This window comes from Mycteria americana, chromosome Z, assembly GCF_035582795.1.
Source record: "Mycteria americana isolate JAX WOST 10 ecotype Jacksonville Zoo and Gardens chromosome Z, USCA_MyAme_1.0, whole genome shotgun sequence".
Lineage (NCBI taxonomy): Eukaryota > Metazoa > Chordata > Aves > Ciconiiformes > Ciconiidae > Mycteria > Mycteria americana.
In genome coordinates, this window is record NC_134396.1 from 43,898,192 (window position 1) to 43,922,144 (window position 23,953).

The following is a 23,953-nucleotide window of genomic DNA, read 5'->3' on the forward strand; positions in this document are numbered from 1 at the left end:
ATTTTTTACTGTGAGAGTGATTGAGCACTGGTGCAGGTTGCCCAGAGACGTGTGGAGTCTCCTTCCTTCGAGATACTCAAAAGCCATCTGGGCAACTGGCTCTAGGCATCTCTGCTGGAGTAGAGGGGTTGGACCAGAAGACCTCCACAGATCCCTTCCAACCTCAACCATTCTGTGATTAAAAATCTGACTACTGCTGTTTTGTAAAATTCTGTGTGTTGAACTACTAGAGAAAAAAGCAAGTACCAGTAATGTTCAGAAATGCTACCATCTTGTGGTGCCTGAAATGACTGAATATACTGATAGCACTCTTACAGTCCGCTCTTCACCCGCATAGTATATAATTACATGTAGTGTCTACTTGCCTGCTAAAACAAGCTTTCAAATTAGTTTTGTGATTCCTTAGTACTATTCTTTGAGTAGATTAGGTCGTTTTGGTTTTGAAATGAAATACCTGTTAATTACTTTGCAACAAAGTATTGTAAAATATTATAAATTATCTATGGCTTAGTGGCATATAAAAATTTGTTTATGAAACAAAAGGCTGTTTTGAAGGGTTCTACGACCCTCAGAAAGACCCTCAAAGCAGAATAAAAAGATTCTTTGCTGTGGAGAACTTACAATTGATGTGCTCCTTTTAAGGTTATAGGGTAATATAAATGTGGGACTTAATAGCAGCTTATGTCTTTCATAATGATTGGTGAAGACTTTGTCCCCATTGATTTTATACTTCCACTAGCATGCCTTGGTGTCATATGACATCTAACATTTCTTAAGTATCACTCCCCCTAGCACTAAGTATTATGCCTTTATCTGTTTATATTATCATTCTCAGTTCCTGGAGAGATTGTCTGTCTTTATTTCATTAGAGAAGATACATTAAAAATATATTTTACAAAAAATTTATATAATTTTGGGTTCTTTATTACAATGTATAGAAAATTAAGCCAAAAGCTTCTAACATTACAGCTAAATATGATTTATAATTAATATAAAATTATTGTGCTTGCAATTTTTTTCACTTGATTTCATGTGCAGCATTGTTTATTGAAAGCAGTATGCTATATTAGGTGCAGTATTTATCATTTAAGTGCATTATTATATCTACAAAACTGTGTGATATTAGAAGCTTTTTCTATAGCTTCATAAACACAAAACGATGCTTACTTTCTAAAAATGACTGTCACCTGTAGACCTTGAAGTATTTTTCCTGAGATTAGTAAACGATGCTAGCAAGTTTATATGAATAATGTAATAAATATTATTGTTCTTTTAAAATCAGGCTACGAATAAGTTATAGGGCTTCAAGTGTCTCTCTGTGAAATATTTCTTTGATATATTGTATGAATACTTGCAGTTATATTTTATGCTTACAGTCAGTTCTATTATGTAATTTTTTTCTGGTTGGCATATGTGCAAGTGAATAAGCTACTGACTTTTAATTGTGCAGCCAGGGATAGAATTGTTGTCATGTGCTCTTCATTATTTTAACTTTTTCTGAAGAATGGATGTTGGGAAGAAGTTGAATGTAGAGAGTGAAAGGGTTAGGGCAAAAGGCGGAAATAACAGACAGACAGTGTTCTGTAGTACATCTCCATAATAAAAATAAAGCCAGATAGGTGACCAGACTTTTGCTTGAGCTTTTGGGAGGTCTCTAAATGTTGTGAACTTAATTAGGTGTATTGGTATCAGCAGTTATATAGGGATAGTCCTCATAAAGATTAAAGGTATACATGTTTAGGGGCTGCATATGTGTGTATTTATATAAAATGTTAGACAGTAGGAAAAATACAAGTATTTTGTTTACAGTTGCCAGTTCAGAGCTGTCTCAATACCACGTCATTGAGAAATTCTGTTCAACATCTGAAAATTGTTGATGTTTTGGAAATAAGGAGTCAGCTTATCACATGAGCTCTAGGTGAGCCCTATTGTTTCGTGTGCAGCCCATAGTAGAAGTAGTTGGAGGAACAACTATATTCAAGAGTCATGAGTAACTGATCCCTTCCTTTCTTGACACTAGGATGCCCAGAAATTGAGAGCTCTTAGCAAGCTATAAGAAGTTCATTGCCTCAGTCAAAGGAGATTTTTGGGTGATTCCATCTGAATTCACATGTTGAACTCAGACCATTGGAATTCCTTGGGCCCTCCTCAAACCCATATTGTGCTCAGTATTCTTCCTAGTCCATGAATGGCCAATTCTTAAGAGTAAAACTTGGCAAACTGTTTTTTTTCATGGAGCTCTGCTTATCTCACTCCAAGCTTAGAAACCTTGTGTCTCATGGGAGATGCCAGTGTGCCATAGGTGTATGTAGTATGCTGGATATAATATGCTGTCCAGTTCTGTACATTTGTTTTATTTACCAGCTTCTAGATCTCAAGCAGCCCATTTCCAGTGGCTGTGTTAGGTCTTGTCACATACAATTCTTGTAACTTGGAGCGGCAGAGGCACCATAATAGATCTTGAGAGATACACTGCATCATCAAAGGTTACAGGCCTGTATGATCATAACCAACTTTGTTTGTTAGTCAAATTTTTTCTTATGTTAGATAATGAGCTTTTGTGGGGTGCAGCTGGCTTATGTTCTGTGCTTCTACAATAGACCAATACTGTTTTGGTCAGTTATCAGGTTTCAGTGCATTACAGCAGTAGTAGCAATATTAAGCAGAGCAGTGGTAGTAATAGCACATAGGGAAAACCAAGAAAAAATAAGTGTCATGTTTGGGAAAAAGCTAACCATGCATGGCTGTAAAATAGGCTCCAAATGAGGCAAGAATTAGCTTAATACAATAGCTATTTTATTCATCCAGACAAAAGATCATGTGAATTCAGGGAAATATACAGTAGAGCGGTTTTCCCTTACATAAGTGTGTACTTGTTTGGTTTTTAAATGTAATCAGATACATACAGTCAAGGAAAGTACATCCAACAGGTGTGCTAATATATTCTCTGATCTGCTTTTGCCTGAGAAACTTTATAGCACCTTTTAACAGGTTCTATGAGTTCACTTCCAGCAAGAGCTGGCAGTTATAGTCATTTCTGTCCTGTTTTCATGAGAACTCTATTTCAGGAATGTGACAATTGGTAAGTAAAGGAAGAGGTCACATGCCAGGAGGGATGAATTTCTGCAAATAGTTTAATCTGTGTTAGTTCTGGTGTAAGTTATGAAAAATAATGACCACTAAATACTACAACTGTATTTTGACATTGAATGTTTATTTTCCATAAAAATCTGAAATGGAGCATCACATAAAATATTGCAATTAAATACTACATAGTATAGTTAACAAACATTGAACTGAAGTTTACATGCAGTGCTTGTGCAGTATTTTGCTTATGTTTCTGACTGCCCATTTTATATTTTATTAGTGCCTATGACAGTATTCATCTAATCATTTATGCATTCTAAAAGCAGAATCAGTATTATGATTTAAAGGAGTAAAATATTCAGCTAAGATACGGGTGGCTTAGACAAAAATAATTTGAATCAGTGAGAAATGTACAATAAAAATTTGCATGTGTGAGCCCTGGAAGTAATAGGAGCAGATGTAGTGCAGTTTATACGATGCACATAACTATTGTGGCTCTGTCTTATGAAGAGAAAAATTTTGTCACAGTAAGACTAATTTGATTATCCTATGTTTTTAGAACAAATATTGCATACTGGCTTTTGTTGAAATAATTGCAGGAGTATATTTGAAATTTAATTTCTGTATCATAGAGTCATTTTATTTCTATGCTTTATAAACTTATTTCACCGGAAACCACATTCTTGTATATCTCTCTTGTCAAAGGAATATAGGAATGTGCAGGTTCATGCATGAAATACAGAGGTTCAGATATAATTTCTGGATTAAATCCTTCATTCACCAGATGCATTTTCTGATGCTTGAAAGTTGCAGTAATTTGCATAACATCCTAAAAAAAAATAATTCAAGTACAGTGCAATATTCAATTTCAGCCTATATCAGTGAAAATATAATGCAATTTCTGAATAAAATGGATCACACAATTTTACTATAGAATATCTTCAGTTAGACAGAATGATCTGATTCACAGGTGCAGTGAAATCTAAATCTAAATGCAGCTTTTATTTCTTATTCATTTCTTTATCAAAGCTACATGCAAGCTTACAAGTTTCTGTTTTGAAATAATAATTTTCTTTAACTTTCATTAGTGCAGTTGATCACAAAATCTGTAGTTTATGTGACACTCGGTGATGCTCTGCAGAGAGCTGGCTGATTTTACGGTACTGGCTCTCCTCTGATTTCCAACTGCTAAACTTCATTTAAGACATTAAATACAAACATGTTAAATGCCTTCCTGTATTATTTTTCTGTGCAAGCAGTTGCTGTACAGCAGTTATTCAAATGCCAATTCATGAACAAGTTGGTCTGCACACAATAGGCAGTGTATGAGAGCAGAAGTGGTATATAAAATAATCTCATTTAAAATGTGGCTCACATTAAGGGAAAAGTTTAAAACACACCGTTCTCAGGTATGGTTATTACTTGTACGGTGCTTTCGATGTAGGTAACATTTTCTTTTAGTTCTCATGCTGAAACAGGCCACTTTTCAGTTCTTACTTGTTTTTCTCTCTTGATCTGCAACACCCCTGATTTCCTCTTCACACTGCTACTCCATTTCCATAACTCCCAGGTCATTTAGTCTTTGGCTTCTGAGCTGAGACTGCTAATAGGTTTGCCAGTTCATTCTCTTGGCAGCGCTTATGATAGGAACCACACTTAGACCACCAAGTCATTTCACACAGATACTGAATAGCTGCCAGATGGTAATGATGTTCAATCATTACCAAGCGGGATTGCTTCAAATTGAATAGCTGGCATGAATTTGTCTTGGTAATTATTTAAAAAGTTGCAACGATAAGATTAAAAGTTTAATAAAGACAGGTATTAAATATTTTAAATTTGTATTATGAATACAGATTGCTGAGATTTTCTGTTTAAATGATCCCCTGATGTTATTTTAATAAAGTCAGATTTTTCTATGTAGAAATACAAGTTTTGAAAAAAAACCCCAAACAAAAACAAAACAAAAAACCCCAAACAAAACAGAGCACAAATAATGCAAAACTGAATTCACTCCCTGGATGCTCTTAGAAACCTCTTCCTAATGTCTTTCTGCAAACAAGAATGAAGTTAGCAAAAGTCAAGTGAAAAAGCTACTGTCTCAGAGCCTCAGAGTACCCTGGTTCTTCGTGTCATTGTCCCTGGGCCTCTGCTGTTCTTCTAGAGTCAATTCAGAGAGGTTGAGAAGAACAACTCTCAGTCTGCTTGGTTTTCACAAAATCAGTCAACCATGGTTGCAATTCGTATTAGAAAGAGCCTACATATGGACTGCTGAAAAATTTTCAAGATTCATTTTATCTTATATCCAATTTTGTGTGAGAATTTCATATTTTTGTTTGTCACTCTTGATTAGCATGAACTCTTTCTCAAGACACATCTTTTTTTTAGAAGGGACTTCATTTTCTGTCCACTCAGAAAATTGTGAGTTCAGCATTCATCCTATTATCCTCCCCTAAGATGTTTTTTAAAGTAACATGTTTTTTATCATTTTGATTTTTTTAATAAGATTGGTTTTATTTCCTTTAATAGGAATTCACACATGTAAATATTCATTAATTAGTACTGATAGTATCTTTGGTAGTCAGCTGCCTTCAATTAGCTAAAAAAAGCTTTAGTCAGAGAATACATAAATGCAAACAGGTTTAATGGGTTCCACATATACAGACCCTAGAGCTGCGTATAGATTTTCTCCATCTAATAGAACCATAAAGACATGTCTGTTCCAAAGTTTTTTCCCAGAAGAGGGCACTGCTGTCCTGAGGCACCATAGATAGTATAACCTATGCTAACTGCATTTGAAGATACATTTACTTAGTATAGTAAACTATTATTGAAAAAATGGCTTTCCTCAATTCTTTAAACTGTCTTAAAAATTACACTTCTCTCTAAGTGTATACATTCTTTTTCTCCTCTTCGTCTCCAGTGTCTCTCACTCTGTTACATTCCCATCTTGTTCGCAATCAAATTTGTGCCTTTCAGACAATTTGTCAATATTTAGGGAGAGACAAAACTGCCGAATGCCTCTCAGCATCCCCTAACAGCAGAAAACTGTCTGCTGCAAACTTTCAGAAGATGTAATGTGGGGACCTTTCCTGCTTTTTGCCATTCATGCTTTCCTGTCCTGTTGCACAAGGTCACCTTGTGAGGAGTACACAAGGGGTGTAATCCTTGTACTTCTAAGGTGCATGTTTAAAAAGAATTGTATCCCAGTTCTGCTTTTATAGTCTAAAGCATGTGGGTAGATTTTAGTTCTCAGATTATGAGAGCTTCACTGTAAAGTATTTATCTTACTATCTGTTGCAAAGAACTAGATATTTCTTTGATGCTTTGTCAGTAACAGTGAATAATAATCACTTCAAGAACAACCATTTTAGGAAAAGGTTTTAAATGGATTGTGTCATCCTTTTATAAGAGGACACTGTTACATGTAATATTACCCGTGTGCATCTGCTTAGTCTTCTATGGGCTAGAAGAACACACTAGTTAAAGATGAAGAGCTTTGAAACAAAATCTAAATTTGACAAGTTATTAATCACATCTAGGATTTTTAGGTATGAAAGGATCCTTAAAGCAAAATTTTTAATTCATCAAATATTTGCTTAACTTCATAATAATAATAGCAACAATAATTCAGACTAGTATTACTTTTTGTGTTTCAGTTCTTGAAACTGTTTGTAAATTAATTCCTTCATTCCATGATTGTAGAGACCAATTTTCAGGTTAGACAGAAGATAAATACAAGTAGGATGCAACTGATTGTCTTACCATGATTCTCACAAAGCGTGGCTGGGCATAACTTGGAAGGAAGTCCACAACATGCTTATAAAGTCTTTCTCCATTAAAAGGTTGACCAGGTTTAAGCACAATCGCTGCCATCCCTGTTCTTCCTTCATAGTCTAATAAAAATTGAAAAATATTATGACAAGTGAGTGTATGTGAGTCTTGTATTATATTTGGAGGGATTTAGTGTTGGTCAGAGCAAACATTTTGATATTGTGAAATATCCTCTCAGACATCATTGAGTGTAAGATACATGATACTTTATATTGGAAGACTTAAAGTTACTTTCAGTGTTTTTATTCAATTAAAAAAATGTCACTGACCCCTTTTTATTAGGAATTCTTTGTGGCTGGCAGCTGGCTGCTAGGTTTCCTTCCTACCTTGCTCAATCTTAACATTGGTAACATAGTGGCCTAATGAAATCAGAGTGACCACTAGTTCAATAAAAAGCTGAACTTACTTCCACAAAAACTAGTGCAAAAGATGGACGTAGACATGTATGAGACTGTACTTGGTCTGTATAAAGTCTAGTGGCTATTGTACATTGTATTAGCACCTCTGAATGTTTTCTGCTCTATTCCACAGACAGATTAGTGACAAATATGGGAAGTGCCTCTTAGTAAATTATAAGCAGCAAATGATGCTTGACGTGAAAATAGAAACAAAACCCTTTTAAAAAAGATGTAACAAACATAGTTCCTGCTTTCTCTTTATTCAAACAGAAGTAAGAATTCCAAATGGATAAAACATCTAAATTAGAAGAGATGAGCTACCATGGTTAAATCTGTCCAGAATGAAAGAGCAGCTTTGAGGTGTGGCCAAGACACTGGAAAGATAAAATACGAGTTCCCTTTTCATGAAAATGAACTTGCAGTTGTTTAATTTGTAATGTGCTATAAAGTTTGTTTTGACAATATTTCAGACTCAAGTTGATTCAGAAATATGAAAGACTATGCTATCTAGATTTTATTAACACTACAACCAAGAATGAATGTGATTCTTAAGCTCTTGAGGTTTTGTTTTGATGTGCTATTCACTGCCTGAGATAGCAATAGCCCTTCAAGGAGTTCTTGTCGGCTCCAACTGTAGATGAAAATGAGATATGCTTTCCAAGTTAGCTTACAGTTTTATTTGCATGCTCTTGAGGATGCCATCTTTCACAAATGAACATATTGGCATTCGACATCCACCTGCTGATCAGCCATTCAGGTTATGGCCTTTTGTCCATTTTATTTTCATATATGCTCTTTGAATCCATTGTGTCTTCCATCTCTCATTGCTAAGTAGTAGCTTGTCTCTTGATAGCTTGTTCTTCATGTGACTAGTTTCTTTCAATACTAGACTTTGTTTGCCTTCCTCCAAAGGAAACATAGAACAGCTGTTCAGCACCACAAGAAAGTTTGCCTTCCTCAACCTGTTCATTCAATAGATGCATCTTCTGAGCAATTTTCCACGTCATTTTGTAATTTAATTGCCTACAGTTTTTCAGCATGGTATTGTATATTTTTATGAAGCACCATATGTGATTTGGAACATTCCAATTATGAAAAAGTACATATCTTCTAGGACTGTACTTAGAAGATAGCGACAGGTGTTTTCACACGTCATCTTTTAATATGCCCCGTTTTACCATTTTTCAGATGAAAGCCTGTAGCCTAAAAGAAGTCTTCTGTAGTTTGTAACTTTGTACTTCTCATATCTGTGTTATGAGTTTTAATTCATCCTGATGTTTCTGCCACTCATGACAAAATTTCAGCATGTCATGTTTCTTAAATACAGCATTTTATTAAAACTGAAATTTCAAAGCACTGTAGGAAAGCCTGAATTGCTGAGTTGACACCATTTATTTCCTTACATATAAGTATGCATTCTGTTGCAAGAACAGAAAGGATAGAGTCGGAAACTACTATTTTCATTTTATATTCTCAAACTATAGGGAATGTCTTACTTTTTATGCTTACACCGTAAACATTAACTTCTTGGACAAAATCCATCATACCAATGATCTCCGCGACTTCTACAGTGGCAACATTTTCTCCTTTCCACCTGTTGAAAATATTTTTTAAAATAATGTAGGTATTAGCTAACAAATTTTTATTCTATACACGGCTATATGTGATGGAGCAGTACTTTTAATATGGACTACTGTTATTCTTAACTGAAGAGTGTAGACAGATAAATCCTTTTCTGATTTAGTGCCATTTCGTTTGAAACCCCACACTTAAAAGAAATAGAAGTGCCATTTGACTCAAATTTGAAAACTTCTACTGTGTTGGTGTGAACTTTGGTGGACTTTGCACTCCCTAATGTTTCTGTTAAAACAAAATTGATATTCATCAGGTTTAAGTCTGGCCTGTTCCATCCAGTCCTGCATATGTATGATTTCTTCCAAACTCACTGGATTTACTGTTAACTCTGTACTATACCTGAAAGTATCTCCCACCCGGTCAGTGAAGTAGAGGAAGCCATCCTCATCCATCACTAGGAGGTCTCCTGTGTTAAAATACACATCTCCTTTTACAAACACATTACGCAGGAGTTTCTTCTCTGAGGCTTCGTTATTTCCGGCATATCCAGAAAATGGGGCATCCTGAGTAACTTGGACAACTAGAAGACCAGGTTTACCTGCAGGCCATGAAAAGGGAATGGAAAAAAAAATGTATTTACAGTGAGCTATTTAGAGCGTAAAGTATCATATTAAAAATCTTTTGGAAAGCCACATCTGTTCTACTCATCTTATTGCTACATTTCCATAACTATTAGATGAACAGCAGAAATAGGTGAGTGAAAGAGGGAACAGAATTTTGCTTCCTTCTCTTCTGAAAAGTTAGACCTTGGGGAAGAGCTTTTTGGAGTACAGTGTACATCACTTACCCTGAAAAGCATTTGCCCAATTAAAGGATGACTATTCAGTCATTTGAAAAGGGTGCTGGTAGTCAAACAATATGCATGGAGCAAAACATAGTGCCTAACCTCTTGTGCTTTATGTTTTTCTGGAGGGCAGGGTTGCTACTGCTCTCAGCACTGTGCTGCTGTGGAAATGCACATTGTAAGCCATAATGTGCCTGGGCCTCCGAACGTCAAGGAGTCCCTGGAGTCTGCAGTATATCCCTACTGGGCATCAGTCCTTGTTGCTGTAAGTTCCATTTATATCAAGGGCAAAAATTCCATTAAATTAACTGGAATTGGTTCAGAATACACTTTTAAAATGCTTTTTTATTATTCTATATCTATGATAGGTACTGGCTTATTTCTCAGTCTGTTCCTGAGGTCAAAAGACATTTGCATCTTCTAAAGATTATTGTTTTTCCTTCAACAGATGTATGGAGATGTTTTCAAACAAATAGTTTTCTTCATAGCTGTACATCTGCCTCATATTAGATCCTCTTTATTGTATTGAACTCTAAATGTGGAAAGTGGAATGAAAGCTCATATTACTGTTCAGAAGAGGAGCTAGCATTGCTGCAAATAGTATGCATGCTTTATAACAAAAGAAAAACCAAACCAAAAATGTTGAATTTAAAAAAAGAGTTGTCCTAAGCCCCAGTCAGTTTTACAGGATGATTCTCTGTTCCAGTTTGGGAATTTACTGTCATTACTATCTCACATTACATTGAGTCATGGCTTCAGACTTACCTAAAAAATTTGTGTAACAACCTGCAAAATTTTTCTAGTTGTGTCATGAAACTGGGCATTTTATCAATTTCACTGAGAAACCAAGAATTTTTGTCCAGTTTATATGTAACTGTAGTGAGGAAGCAAGCTCTTTTCAAGAAAAAAACAATTAATTCTTTTGCTTGATTTAGATATTATCAGCAAATAATGTGTCATCAGAAATAATGAATAATTGGTACTTTGGTTTCCAGTACTACTACCAGAATATAATATTTTATCAGAAATAACTAATAATAATTGCTGTTTTGATGACCAGTACTACTATGTATCATTGAGATCTGACATTAGCATGACAAGTATTATTTCGGTCAGCTGTACAAGCCTCTTTTTTGCCTTCTGGAATTTTATCTCAATGATAGTTAAATCTACATACTAAAGCTAGTGATGTTAAAGACCTTTTTCCCAGAATGGTTAACTTTGACACACATGGATTCATGCATGCTTACACAGACACACATATTTAATGTGACTTTAGTAAAATGCAGTGCTATGTCTTTTGTGAGAGTCAGTTTTCAGGATTTTTCTCAAAGATGTTCTCAGCTGTGAGGCCATCCTATTTTCAGCCTGGGAGCTTCAGCTCTTTGAGTAGGAGTATTCCATTCTAAGTAGGAGTTTGGAGATTCTGTGGAACTCTAGGTACTAAATAGTTAAATCTGGTTTGGTCACTAAATGTAAAAATATGAAAAATATTATCCAGATTTTAAAATGGTACTGTTCTTCCTCAGAACTTTAAATTTTGAAATTAAAAAGCATCTGTAAACATCTGGTCTCAGGACACAGCATATCTAGGAATTACTGTGTCCATTTTATTTGGAAAAAAAAGCAGCACTAAGAAATCTGATTTGTTCAGCAATATGAACAAGTTTTTGCAGGTAAGAATAAAAACATTCTGAGCCCAGAATATTTATTATGTTCTTATATTATTGTATTTTTGAATATTTGGGTATATTATAAATATCTGGATATGTTATTGGGTATATTAGCAATAGATCCCTATTTGGATCTATTGATAATATGTTTTTCCTGTGTCATTTTCAAGTTCTAAATGTATGTCAAGAACCTGTTGCTCACAGAACAGAGAGTTAATCCCTGCCCCAAAATATCACCATCTAAATAGAGGCATCTGTTAGTTACTAGTTAACTAATATTTTTCCTTACCTATGCGTGCTTTCTTAAACCTTCCATTTTCATCCTTCATAAGTTCTTGTTTCCAGACATCATATTTCAACAACTCAAAAGAATGTAGGAACTAAATAAAAAAAAGTGCATATGCATACTTAAAAATCTCACTGTCTTAGTCACTTTCCAGTTGTTCTGATAAAAATTGCTTTGAGTTAATGGATAGTACCAATTAACGGATAGACTTCAGAAGATTTGGAATAGCCTGAAATGTACTGACAGTATCCTGAGAAGCAATTGTCAGAAAGTGTTCATATCATGGTGAGCAACACTAAATATACATATACAGATGAAGTGTTCATCTCCTTTATCGATAAAAAGAAATCCATTGTTTTAGAGTATGGTCAGATGCAAATAATTTATATAAAGTAAAGTGAAACAGTGCTTTTGATCAAATTGTCAGTTTTGCTTTAAAACTACCATCCATTTCTAAGTAGAAGCTAAACATTACTGGAATGCAAATCAAGAAAATTCTCTGACAAAAAAAACCAAATTAAATTTACAGACACCTCAAAAATTACTCCAGCCAGATTCAAGTGGAAACTTACAGCTCAGTGGTTTGATTTAGGCTTCCCTGCCTTCATCCCCTGCCCACATAGTTAAGATTTCTTAAAGATACAAAGCATTGCAGAGTTGTTATTATGGCCATGGGAAGGCATTTTCGGTATCTCAGATTAAAAGCAGAAATAATTTGGAATTAATCATTAATCTGGTTTTGATGTTTACTGATCTGAATCTTTAGTATAATTTGAACAGTATTTTATTGTAGCGTAATGTTCATCATTCACAGAGTCTATACAAATAGAAAAGCATTGAGACTTGCCTTGAGTCAAGGCATTTTTATGGGTGGAAGATGTATATCACCAATGAGAGTTTCAACAGTAGTCATATATATAAAATTTATAGTTCAGATATCTTGAGATTTATATTTTTCTCCTTTATTTGCTGAGAATTTTGAATTTTTTTGTTTGCTTATTTCAGACAAAAAAGTGTGATGCTGGTTTTAATGAGTGAAGATGCAGTCAAAGAGTAAATTTGTGTAAGTTGCTCTGGAACATATCGTCTCCTGATTCATACCAAAAGTCAAATCAAAACTAATTTCTGCCTCATCACTTAATATCTGTGGGTTTTCAGGACGATAAGTAAACTTCAGCAAAAAACTTAATTAATCAGTCCTGTGGATAGGCACTTCTATACAGTCAGGTTTTCTTTTTATATTCTGGGGAAAAAGTCAGATACATGAAGCAGTAGTTTCAGCTTCTGTGGACTTGTTCTGTATATTTATTCTAGCTTCACAATTTATGTACAGAGAATAGAGTCAAGTAAGGAGCTAAGAAGAAGGTTTCTGTTTCCATGAACCAAATTTTGCTTCATCTGGACTCTTAGTAAGCAGGTTCTTCCTTGTATGCTTTCCTGCTCTGTAGAATTTCTGCCTTTCATCTGCTTTTTTTTGGTTGGCTGGTTAGTTGGTCGGTTGGTTGATTTGATTACATTTACCTTTGAGAAGATGCCAGCACGGCCCACAGCTCCTATTTTATTAGTATAGTTTAAGAAACTAAGATTTCCTTCTGTGGATCCATAGAATTCAAATATTTTAATTGGGCCAAACCTCATCAGAAATTCTTTCCAGACAGCAGGTCTGATACCATTTCCTAGAGCAATGCGCACTTTGTGAACTCTGTCCTCTTCTTTCTGTGAAGAGCCAAAAAGAAACATTCTGCAGCTGAGAAAAGTGGGTCTAAATACCTAGAGTTGATCTAAAATTTTCTAAGAGAATGATTTTCCTTTAGAAACTGCCACTTTGACTAAAATACTTCACAGAAGGGTATTCATTTTGTAAAAATCAAACAGAAAATCTTCAGAATTCTTGGTCTGAGGTTCAGGGATTTTCGTAAGGTGAAAACTTTATTTCTGTAGTTCTTCTTTGTATTGTCACTTATGAATTCTATAACTGAGATGTATATTACAAAGTTTAAAAGAATTACTCTATCTTGAAAATGTAAATAAATGGGTTTTAAGTAAGTGCCATTTCCCATAGAATGGAAATTCCTTTCTGAACCAAAGAAAGGAATTTTTCTGCATAAATAACATTGTGTCTTAGAAAACACTTGTGACATGCTATGGTCAGTTCTACGTGTAATGATGGTTGGTAGTAAATTTTACACATCTGCCATGTTGCCTAAGGAACCTGTAAAAGTAGCAGAATGACTTAAAGCTCCTTACCATATCTCATATGATTAGGTGCAGTTTTTAATCTTAAATCCAAATTCAGAAAAGATGGTCATCAAATCTGCAGTCAAAATGTAGTTGTTAATATGTCATTGTTCCATGTCATTTATGTCATTAGTGTGGCAAACTACTCAAATGCTTACTTACGTAAATGTTTTCTGCCTTGGGCCAGACTACTCAGCACCTTATATATAGGACTATAGTCAAGACTCTGCCTATGGAAAAGCCTCCACTTTTTTTGGAGATGTAGCTGGCATTGAGTAATTAAGTTACTGCCATGGCTGAATGACAGCAGAAAATAAAATTATTTCAGGTCCATGGGAACAGTTTCTTCAAACCAAATAAATGCACTTTGTTTCCATTTCAGTGTTATTTAAAACTTTAAAAATTGTAAAAATAGATCTGATTTCTAAATAATATTAAGAAGATTTCAAAATGGAACATTGCCTAAGAATTACATTGAAATATTTTAGCTGAATCAGTGTTTCAACTTTTTCACCTTTAAATATATTCACATAAAATTGTTTTGTGAACTCTGGATTAACAGAGTTCACATTTGATCCAGAACTGCATTTTATGGCAGATAAATTATTTGCCACAATAGACTCAGTTGTAATGCAGACTAAACTCCACTTGTTAAAAACAGGAGTGGAGACTTCCCCGCTTCTGCTTAACAAGCTTTGTTTTCTTTTGCAGTTTTAATGGTAAACCTGAAGGAATCGCATGGTTTGATCACGTGTATGTGATCAAACCCAATTATGAACCAGTTGGCAGGCTGACTGGGAGAGTTACTTCATGCCTAATATTGTCCCTTCTTCAGCACTTGGTCTTCAGGATGAAGTAATGGATTTTATTATTTTTTTTCAAAATAGCTGGTGAGACTCTAGGACTTAGAGGAAATCTCAGGAGCTTCAGAGTTTATAAGCATAAGAGAAACTGTTATGCTTGCCTTTTTTCATCGCTGGTATAACAATCTGCAGGACTTCCCTGCATTACCTTGACTTTTAAAATATCTTTATTTTAAAATATCTTTATTTTAAAAGTTGTATGATTCTTTTTAAAAACATTCCTCGACATACATTCTGTTTTGTTCGTTACCTTCTATGGGGTACTATGTTTAAAATTTAATTCTGATAGGTACATGGATTCTGGGTAAGCTTCCTGTAGACATACTTAGTCAGAGAGTAGTGTCTAGAGTCTCTGTCTACACCAAGAAATCCAGGAGTGCCTCCTAGTTCCCAAATCCATGTTCTTTCTCAATTTCAGTGTGAGACCTAGGCATGCTGTGTGAAAGGAGGTAAGGACAGACATCCTGGATATGACCTAGAGCATACTCCAACAGGTCCCTCGTCTAGGTAGCCCTAGTCCTGGTGTGCTCTGCTGTGCTCTGGCATGCCACAGCACAAGGAGTCTAGGTGAAATGTAGCTGGCTGTCTTATTAGCCTGCACAGGTTTCTTTCACTGTGGAAGAACTTGGGTGGTTGTCGTGGTTTAGCCCCAGCCAGCAACTAAGCACCACACAGCCGCTCGCTCACTCCCCCCCCGGTACACTAGAGGTTATATGTATTATACTTTGGTAAGATACATGATCTTGGCAGGACTCTGCGTTCACCCTGATCCACTTCTGTTGACATCCTCAGCTTCCTCAACTCAGCTAGGCCATCTTTCTATTTTCCCCTCTTCTTACCAGTTGCCAGTTAAATATCTTCTCTGTTAAATTCTTGCTATGGAGCCAAGTAAACAAAGTTCTTCCTGCCTTTTCCTGCAGGAGAGACTTTTACACAACTAGTTTGGCCTAGTTAATGATTCCTTTGTTTTTTGATCCATGGACTACTGACATAATGTTTGTACAGACTTGAGTTCTGGCCAACAGCTTTCCTGGCTTGTTCTCTCTAATACCTTTTTGTCTTTGACCCCTCTCCTACATCCGGACCACACAATAAGGAGTCTCTGTTCAGACCAGCTGGTGGATTCTCTCATATTCTCTCCTTGTTGCTAGTTCTTGTGCCAATCTCTGACCAATGCAGTTGGAGATCATTTGAACCTTGTGCTTGTACATGATGTTTTCTGTGGTAGGTAGGAATACTTCTTGTCACCTCCCTTCAGTAACTTCCTAACTCCCAAGTATAAAATTAAGAAAATTAACCAATCTTTTCCACCATCACTGAGAAACAAGTGTTGCGATATAATAAGTATTTTCAGACTTGCTTTTCTGCTGCTGCTCTGTTTGGTGACATCTTACTTTTGTTCTAAATCTGATCACAATTTAGCTCCCATGTTCTTCAGGAGTGTTATGCCAGGGGCAACCAAGATTTTGCACCACACTGTTAGTACTATGACTTTATACAGGTAAGTTTATCATGGTATACACAACTGTGGAACAAAATGTGCCTCTGGAACATCTCTTAAAAAAAAAATTAACCAAACAAAAACTCATTCAGCAGTTTCAAAGCCATACAAAAATTAATTATCAGCCATTAAATACTGAATAGAGTAGCCTTCTCTTAATAAGTAACTACTTTGGAACAGTGCAGTGCAGGTGGTTAATAATGTAATCTGGTTCATGCTCTCGTTTGATCATTGAGTCTGATAAAGCTTTTACTGCTTATACCTTTTCCTTACTGACCTGCTGCTTGCCTGTTTCTCAGATTAAAAGCTAACAAGCTTGGCTTTACTGAGCAGTTTATGTTAGTGTCTGGGCATAACTGTCCAATCCTGTCAGGCTTGTTTCTGTGTAACCACTATATTTGCTGATATAAACTTGATTGCTATTGTAGAATTACAAGAAACACAAGACCCAGATTTTGTATACACTGGGAAAAAAACTGTCGAACATTAAAAATAGTAGACCATTGAGAAATGGGTAAATCTAGATGACTTACAAAAATACAGATTTGCTATATTTTAAAGCTGCGTTTGCAAACAAGAACTTACACTGGGCTGGTTACAGAGGTAGCGACAGAGTTCTCCTATGTACAAAAACATTGTAACATTGTGTTTTCTACAGTCATTCCAAAACTGGCTTGCAGAAAATTTCTTCTTCAAAACACAAGTTGCTCCTAGGTGATCAAACAGACAAGAAAATTCAAAATAACCTTTAAAATCTATCTTATCTTCTACCACTATTGTTAAAAAAAAGTTGTCATTCTCCTAATTCAAGTAATGATACATTCAGCTATTTAAATAAATTGTAAGCTATTTCTAGCAAGATCTGTTAATTGTGTTTAGCACAATGGAGCCTTGCTTCTTGTTCTGAGTAGTAACTAAAAACTTACAGTATCAGAAGCAGTAGAAGCAAAACTTTTGGTCGTCTCCAGTTGCTAGGAATAGGTCAAAGCCTAACCATTTTGCTTTTGTCAAGATGGTGGCTTGCATAACTCTGAAAAAAAGAGATCTTGGAATGGGGGAGAAAGTAGCTCGCAGCTTCTCTATTTGTGTGAGAAGTGGTGGAAGGGAAACCAACTCAGAGTCTCTGTTGTTTCTGACTCACTCCCCTTTTCCTGTTTCTTGTCAATTCATCATCCTCAATTTTTTGTTTCTGTGGCCCTGAAGTTCCTTCAGAGTTTTCCATTCCAAAAGCCACCTCATCCTAGACCTCTCATGTCTGCCACCCCATCACTTTTTCACAGTTTTTTCTAAGTGTTACCAGCCAAGAATTTACAAATTTCCCTATTTCTATCCTTTCCAAAATTCCTTTTTGTCTGAGTCCTTTTTGTCCCACATAAAGCTTCCCAGTGCCTTGCAAGTTCTGAATCCCTTTTAGTCCACTTGCTCCTAGCTTGCCAGTTCCTCCCTGACCCAGGTACCGTCTCATGCAAGACGTGAAGCCCTCTCAGAGCTCTTCAGCCTCACTCACTTCAAAGCCTTGTCACTTAAATCCCAGGCCCCCCAGAGTCCCCATCTGAATGGCCCACCTAAGAAAGCTGTTACCCTACTTCTTCTGTTCCAAGACAAATCATAGCTTCAAGCCTTTTTATACACTACTTTTCCCATCCCTTTTGTGTTTCTATTAGGCAGCAGCCAGTCCTGTAATCAGTTGCTGTAGCCCAGCATGCCTGCCCGTGCAGTTCCTGAAGAAACAAAGCACTGAAATGGCTTTTGAAACAGTCCAGATAGATACTTACCATACCAAAAACCAGCATCTGGGCAAGACTCTAAGGACAGGAAAGGAGGACATATCTGAAAAAATATCTGATTGCTAGCCCTCTACAAATAACTCCCATTATCAGAATCAAAAGGGGAGGCTCCATCATTCTTCCTTTCCTTCACTTTAATATCCTGAATCTAATTCTGTAGATGTTACTCAAATATGTGACTCAAAAAGCTCCAAAACACATTTAGTTGCCCTTATTCTAAAGGTTAGTTAAAGCTTCCACAATGCATTTGTACCTTCTGACACTAAAAATCAAGCCTGACTTCTCAGATGCCATGTGAATGCCCTTTTAAACTTTTGGTGTACGGTACAAGTATGATTTCAGGTTAAACCTACAGAACATATGAAATGGTATTAGTGATACACAGACCTCAAGTCATGTTATGTTGGATCTATGCAACAATTGGTGTCTGTTCTAAGCATATATCTTAGATACTGCTTGCAGACTGGAGAAGGTGATAAAAAAGAGAAAATTACAGAAGTCTATTGGTAGACATAATATTTGAGTTACTTACCAAACAGAGTTACTCACCAAATAATAAAATGTTACAGCATTCTCAAATTAATGAAACTTCACCAGAAGGTAAATATTACCTAGTTCAATGCATCCACTGATACCAAGAAGAGAAGCACTGATGTGGTACAAGGGAAGAGTGAGATACATAATATCCTGAGAAACTGCACCACACTGAGTAAACGCTAAGCAGACAGATAGAGCTCTTAGATGAGTGATGATAGCAGCTTTTGGGAAACCTGCCAAAGGGAGAAGAGCAAATAATTATAAATGTACTGCTTGCATTAATAATTCTGCTGCAAACAGAATTATGTTTGGAATGTACAGGGAGAATTGTCTTTTCCTCTGAGCCTGTCTGTCCTGTCCTTCTGTCTTTACCTCAAGCTGAGATTAGTCTCTCAGCTTCTTCAATCTTTTTGCCTGTGAGGCTATTTAATCCTCTCATCTGCTTTGTCTGAGGGAGAAAGTCCATAGACTTCACAGGTGAGTGCAGACTGACTGTGCACAGTGTTCCCTCACCACAAAGCGAGAATGGGAAAGCTTCTGAAGAGCCACTGTGCCACTCAGCTGCTATTTGCAATAGGAATAACTTTTACGAAGTTGTTTGGCTTGACTGGAGGAAGGATTCCCCTTTCCTTCCCAGTGAAATAAGGTGAAGCTTCATTATTCAGGCCAGTCGCAGAGGAAAAATTTTCTCCCAAGGCCCAAGCACTTGTGCTGGCCATATTTCTTTTTAGTATAGACCTGTGAAATTCTGTCACTATGGAATCTGAGCGGCTGTTAGAGACTGACTTTATTGGTCTTTTATTTAAGAAATAAAGTTCAGCCATGGAATATCGATGTGAAAGTTCACTAACTGGAATTATGCTCTTGTTATGCCAAGGCAAAAATGGTTTAAAGGCTAATGGTTTTAATGGTTTATGCTTTTAACTAAATGATTACCTCCCTGTCTTGACTTAAAAATTCAAGTTCTGTCTTTTTCTGTGCCTGTCTTGTTGCTAAATTTATACCACCTTAATTTTCAGAGAGCTGCGTTGTACTTTGTTAGTAAACATCCTCACCTGTACTTCCTGATGTGAAGATATACATAGCTGTGTTTCTTGTGTTAGTGACAACTTTAAGGTGAGATGGAACAGGGTGTGCTGGCACCTTGTCTAGTTTGTCTGGTATAGTGTGAACATGCTGGAAAGGAGAACTGGTGCTCATCAGCCAGACAGCAACATTATTTTCCAAGAGATGAAAAATAAATTCTTTCTGTATTGATCCCAAACAATCTGCCAAGTTAAAAAAATTATATGCTTATTATTAAAATAATTACAACTACAGGCCTGATTACCTGCATTGGAATTGTATACCCTACCACTGCATACAGTGAGCGTACCGCAGCCTGCAGCAGGACTAACCGACCTATTGGACAGTGAGAAAAGAATCATGATGTTTAGTTTCCCTATAGCTCTCATGTGGCTTTAACTGTAATAGGTAAAACTCCCTGATCTTACTTGGTGATGCGAATATATAGGATTTAATTTAATCAGTATAACATTTGTTTTAAAGCTTGGTACACATACCAATAATGAGCCCTCATGAGTTCATATGGAATTATGGAAGTATTGCCAACCTGTATTAAAGATGAGAAAAGAGGAGCAGAAAGGTTAACTGAATTGCCCAGTATTACATAATATGCCAGTAAGAGGGCCAAAATTACAGCTGAACACGGTCCAAGCAATGCTACCTTGGGACCACTACTTCAAAGTAGTTCTGAAGTAACCACAAATTTGTATGTGAAAATTTTGAGCTGAAAGAAATCACCACTAACAAATGGAATCTGAGTCTTCCTGTAGTCAGTGGAATTATATCTGTATAAGCCAATAAATAGAAATGGAAATGAGATTATGCTAAAGTATCTCCGCAGGCTGTTCGCTTGCTGATGCGTGATTGTTTCTGCTGGTACATTGTCTAGTACTTGGAGAGTTTCAGATTTAAGCCTTTTATTATACTAATTAATTCCATATATTTTTGGTGCTTGTACACTTGAAATTTAAACAGGACTATCTCATTCCCCTCTTTTTTAGGCAGCGTATTTTATGTATATATGAAGTGCTTGCAGCTTTGAATGGCTCTGATTTTCTGTTTTTGATAAAAAGCATAAAGCAGTAGAAAGTCAGTAGTAAGTCAAATGCAATACAGAACTTACCTTCTCCTATCACCAGTGCTTTTGCTGCACATGTATTAATGCAGTGCAGGAGAGATCTAGAGTGAACATTGAAGTTGAGAAAAGCGACCACGTAGCCCAGCTTGGCCAGCCCAAACCAGACGTGGATGAAGTCAGGTCCATTACCCATCAGCAGGGCCACAGTGTCACCTTTTTTCAGATTCCCATAGTGTAGGAAGACCTGCGCTACCCTGTTACTCCTCCTGTCCACATCCTGATAGGTGTGCACCTTCCCTTCGTAGATGAGGAATGGCTTGTGGGGAAACTTTGCCGCTCTCTGCATGAAAAGGTCAATTATGGAGAGAATTCCATTGCTTGCCCATTTCTTTACCATTGCTTTTAACCTCTTCCGCCTCAAGAAGTAGATCAGATCTTTCCAGAAATATGGGAAAAAGATCTTCAGAGAGACACACAGCACCACTATTCCTCCAGCAATTGTCGAAAGCCATGTGCATAGCATGCTTGGAAGGGAAATAATAGATTAGCTGTTTCAGAGATATAAAATGCAATACATTGATATAATTAATAATGAGTTTTAAGACAAAGACTAGAAGTTAATAAGTGAATTACAATTCCACCAATTAATTTGAGAACTTTTTAAAATACCATATTGGAGTTTACTAGAATACAAAGGCCCAGAACAATATAAAAAAGAAAAAGGGAGTAAAGAGTAAAAAAGATTGTACAGTTTATAAGGACAGAGGAGTTCAAAGTAAAAAATGTGGCCAGGGTGACAGTAGAATGAAAAAGACACTGACAATTAAATACCAGATGGAAATTTAGAAATTTAAAAAGTATCCGAAGAACAAATAAAAGAAGATATAAACTCAGGAAACAATTTGACTTTTTTTTTTAACTTGGAGTCAAAATTTTTTCTACATTGTTTATTGTACCGTGGCAAATCCTAAAAAAGATGAAAACAAACAGTTAAATCATATAGTATCATATGTATATTATGAAAGTATGTTAAGTATCATGCATCTGTAAGATGCACCAAATATGTTCTTCTTTGCTGCCTGAATTGTTTTTTTGGTCCAATAGAATTTGAGACCATCATCTAATCCTCCACAGGTTTGAACAGTCTGATGAACATACACAAATTTCAGAAAATATACTGTGAACTTTCTGCATCATCTGAAATAGCCAGTTTTGAACTTATGCTTTTCTGGCATTTGCAATAAATGGTGATTAATGACTTTGCATTATTTGTATTATTTTCATTATTTACAATAGTACCCTGAAATCTCAAACAAAGTAATGCACAAGCACATACTAAGATTTGGAAAAAAACCTTTATAGCATAACAGTCACTAACTTTGTTAATGTATTTCAGGCAACCATTAATTGCCATATTTTCAAATGGTTGTAGAGGAGGACTTGTGAAGATCATGCAAGATCTCTACAACTTGATATGTATAACATTGACCAGTCTCCTTTTTAAAGTTTCATCCATGATTACTACAAATATTTGAAACACCTTATGTGACAATCTAGGATTCAGGAACACTTCAGCAGTCTTGGAGGCTTTTCTAAATGTTGTGGTGTCCACTTCGTAGTTTAGAAATATTTTAATGACAAGCTGTACTTTTGGTATGTTCGTCAAGCTTGTTTACATTTTTAACAATATTCAGTGAATATACTAACTTGTGGAATTTTTGCAGCAAGCAGGATCTTGTATATACCGTAAAGCATATGTAATGTTGTATGGGTAAAAGAGCAGCTTAAAAATGAAAGCATTGTGGCATTAATTGCATAAAAACATATAAACCAAGTTAATGTACGTAATGCATGACATTTTAAATTTCTAAACAAAATTTTTAAACCCATCACTTTCTGAACTCTAATTTGTAAAGTGACATTCTTAGTTATCCTGAAGTCTCCTGATTATTATTCTTTATTATGTCATGTCACATATCAGGCCAATTTTTTTGTCTTTTATGTATTATGTAAAAAAAATGAAAGTAGCTACAAGTTTACTCTTGCAATAGATGTGCCATTAAAACACCTGTGTTTCAGTTCATATGGCTCCCTCATTGACTTTCTGGCTTTCTCAGAATGTTGTTATTTACTGGCCAAGAGCACAGAAGACCTCACGACTTTCATGGCTATTAAGTTCTCCTCAACTATGACTTGGAAATGTTTACTAATTTTTCTTTGCCACATGTACAAGCATGCAAGATTCAAAATAGTTCCAGACAATAAATTTAGCTCTGGGGGAAGTCTAAATGGCAGAGTTTATAAACTGAAGCAATAAACATATAGACTTAATCTTAAGAGAAAATAAATAAAAGGGATGATGACATAAGAATAGGCTCAGCCCTAGTTTTCTTTTAGGCAAGATCAGAAGTAAACTCAATGAATAATAGGCTGGCTATAGCATTCTTATATTACTTCTATTGCCAAATATAGCCATGATATATGAGGGAGAACTCATAGTAGAATAAAACAGACAAAAGACTAAAGCAGGCTATGTGAAACAACTTTGGTCTTCAGCGTTGTTTCAGCATTAATTTAGGTTCACCCTTTTCACACTTGAATATGCATGGAGAGGCCCACCAATCCCTTGTTTTAGAATTGTTTAAGCAAAATACTGTTTGTGGGGCAGAAAAGTTAAATCTAAGTTAAACAAAGGAAATGAAAGGAAAAATGTGGACTATGTAGATGGAGAAGAAAAGGAGTGAATATTAGGAATGAGTGACTATTAGGAAAGAGTATGCACATCTCTGAGTGAGACTACAGTCATACCGTCAGCTGCAGTCTAGAAGCCATAGTGCCATGACCTGCCGTACACCTGGAATGACAAGCCTGATACCTGCTTTGGCTGCAGTATCCTGGCAATACCACCTAGCTTGCTTTTGATTACTGGACTTCAGGATTCTCCAAAAAATTCACAAAATGTACATGCACAAGAATTTAATCCACACTCCAAACGGAGGCACTACTCAGGACAGTGAGATACTTTCTTAAATCTAGACAAACTCCAGGCACTTTGGAAAAAATAATTATTCATACACTGTGATTAATAACTTACGATTTAGCTGTAAATGCGAACAACTCAGTTGTTCCCCATCTTACCAAATGCATGCTTAATTTGCAGTCTAAGCAAAACCTTTGTATTCTTCTT

General features: G+C 35.9%; 1 protein-coding gene across 1 annotated transcript; it reads right to left on the reverse strand.

Annotated features, from left to right (window-relative positions):
- Positions 1-3,739: 3,739 nt before the first annotated feature.
- On the reverse strand, positions 3,740-21,289 carry LOC142421697 (long-chain fatty acid transport protein 6-like). The gene is made up of 10 exons (XM_075526670.1): positions 20,812-21,289; positions 19,679-19,891; positions 18,698-18,856; positions 16,885-17,009; positions 13,219-13,413; positions 11,701-11,791; positions 9,294-9,492; positions 8,816-8,913; positions 6,853-6,983; positions 3,740-3,916 (listed from the first exon to the last, which is right to left on the reverse strand). The coding sequence occupies exons 1-10, from the start codon at positions 21,287-21,289 to the stop codon at positions 3,740-3,742; spliced, it is 1,866 nt and encodes a 621-aa protein (XP_075382785.1).
- Between the last annotated feature and the right edge of the window lie 2,664 nt (positions 21,290-23,953).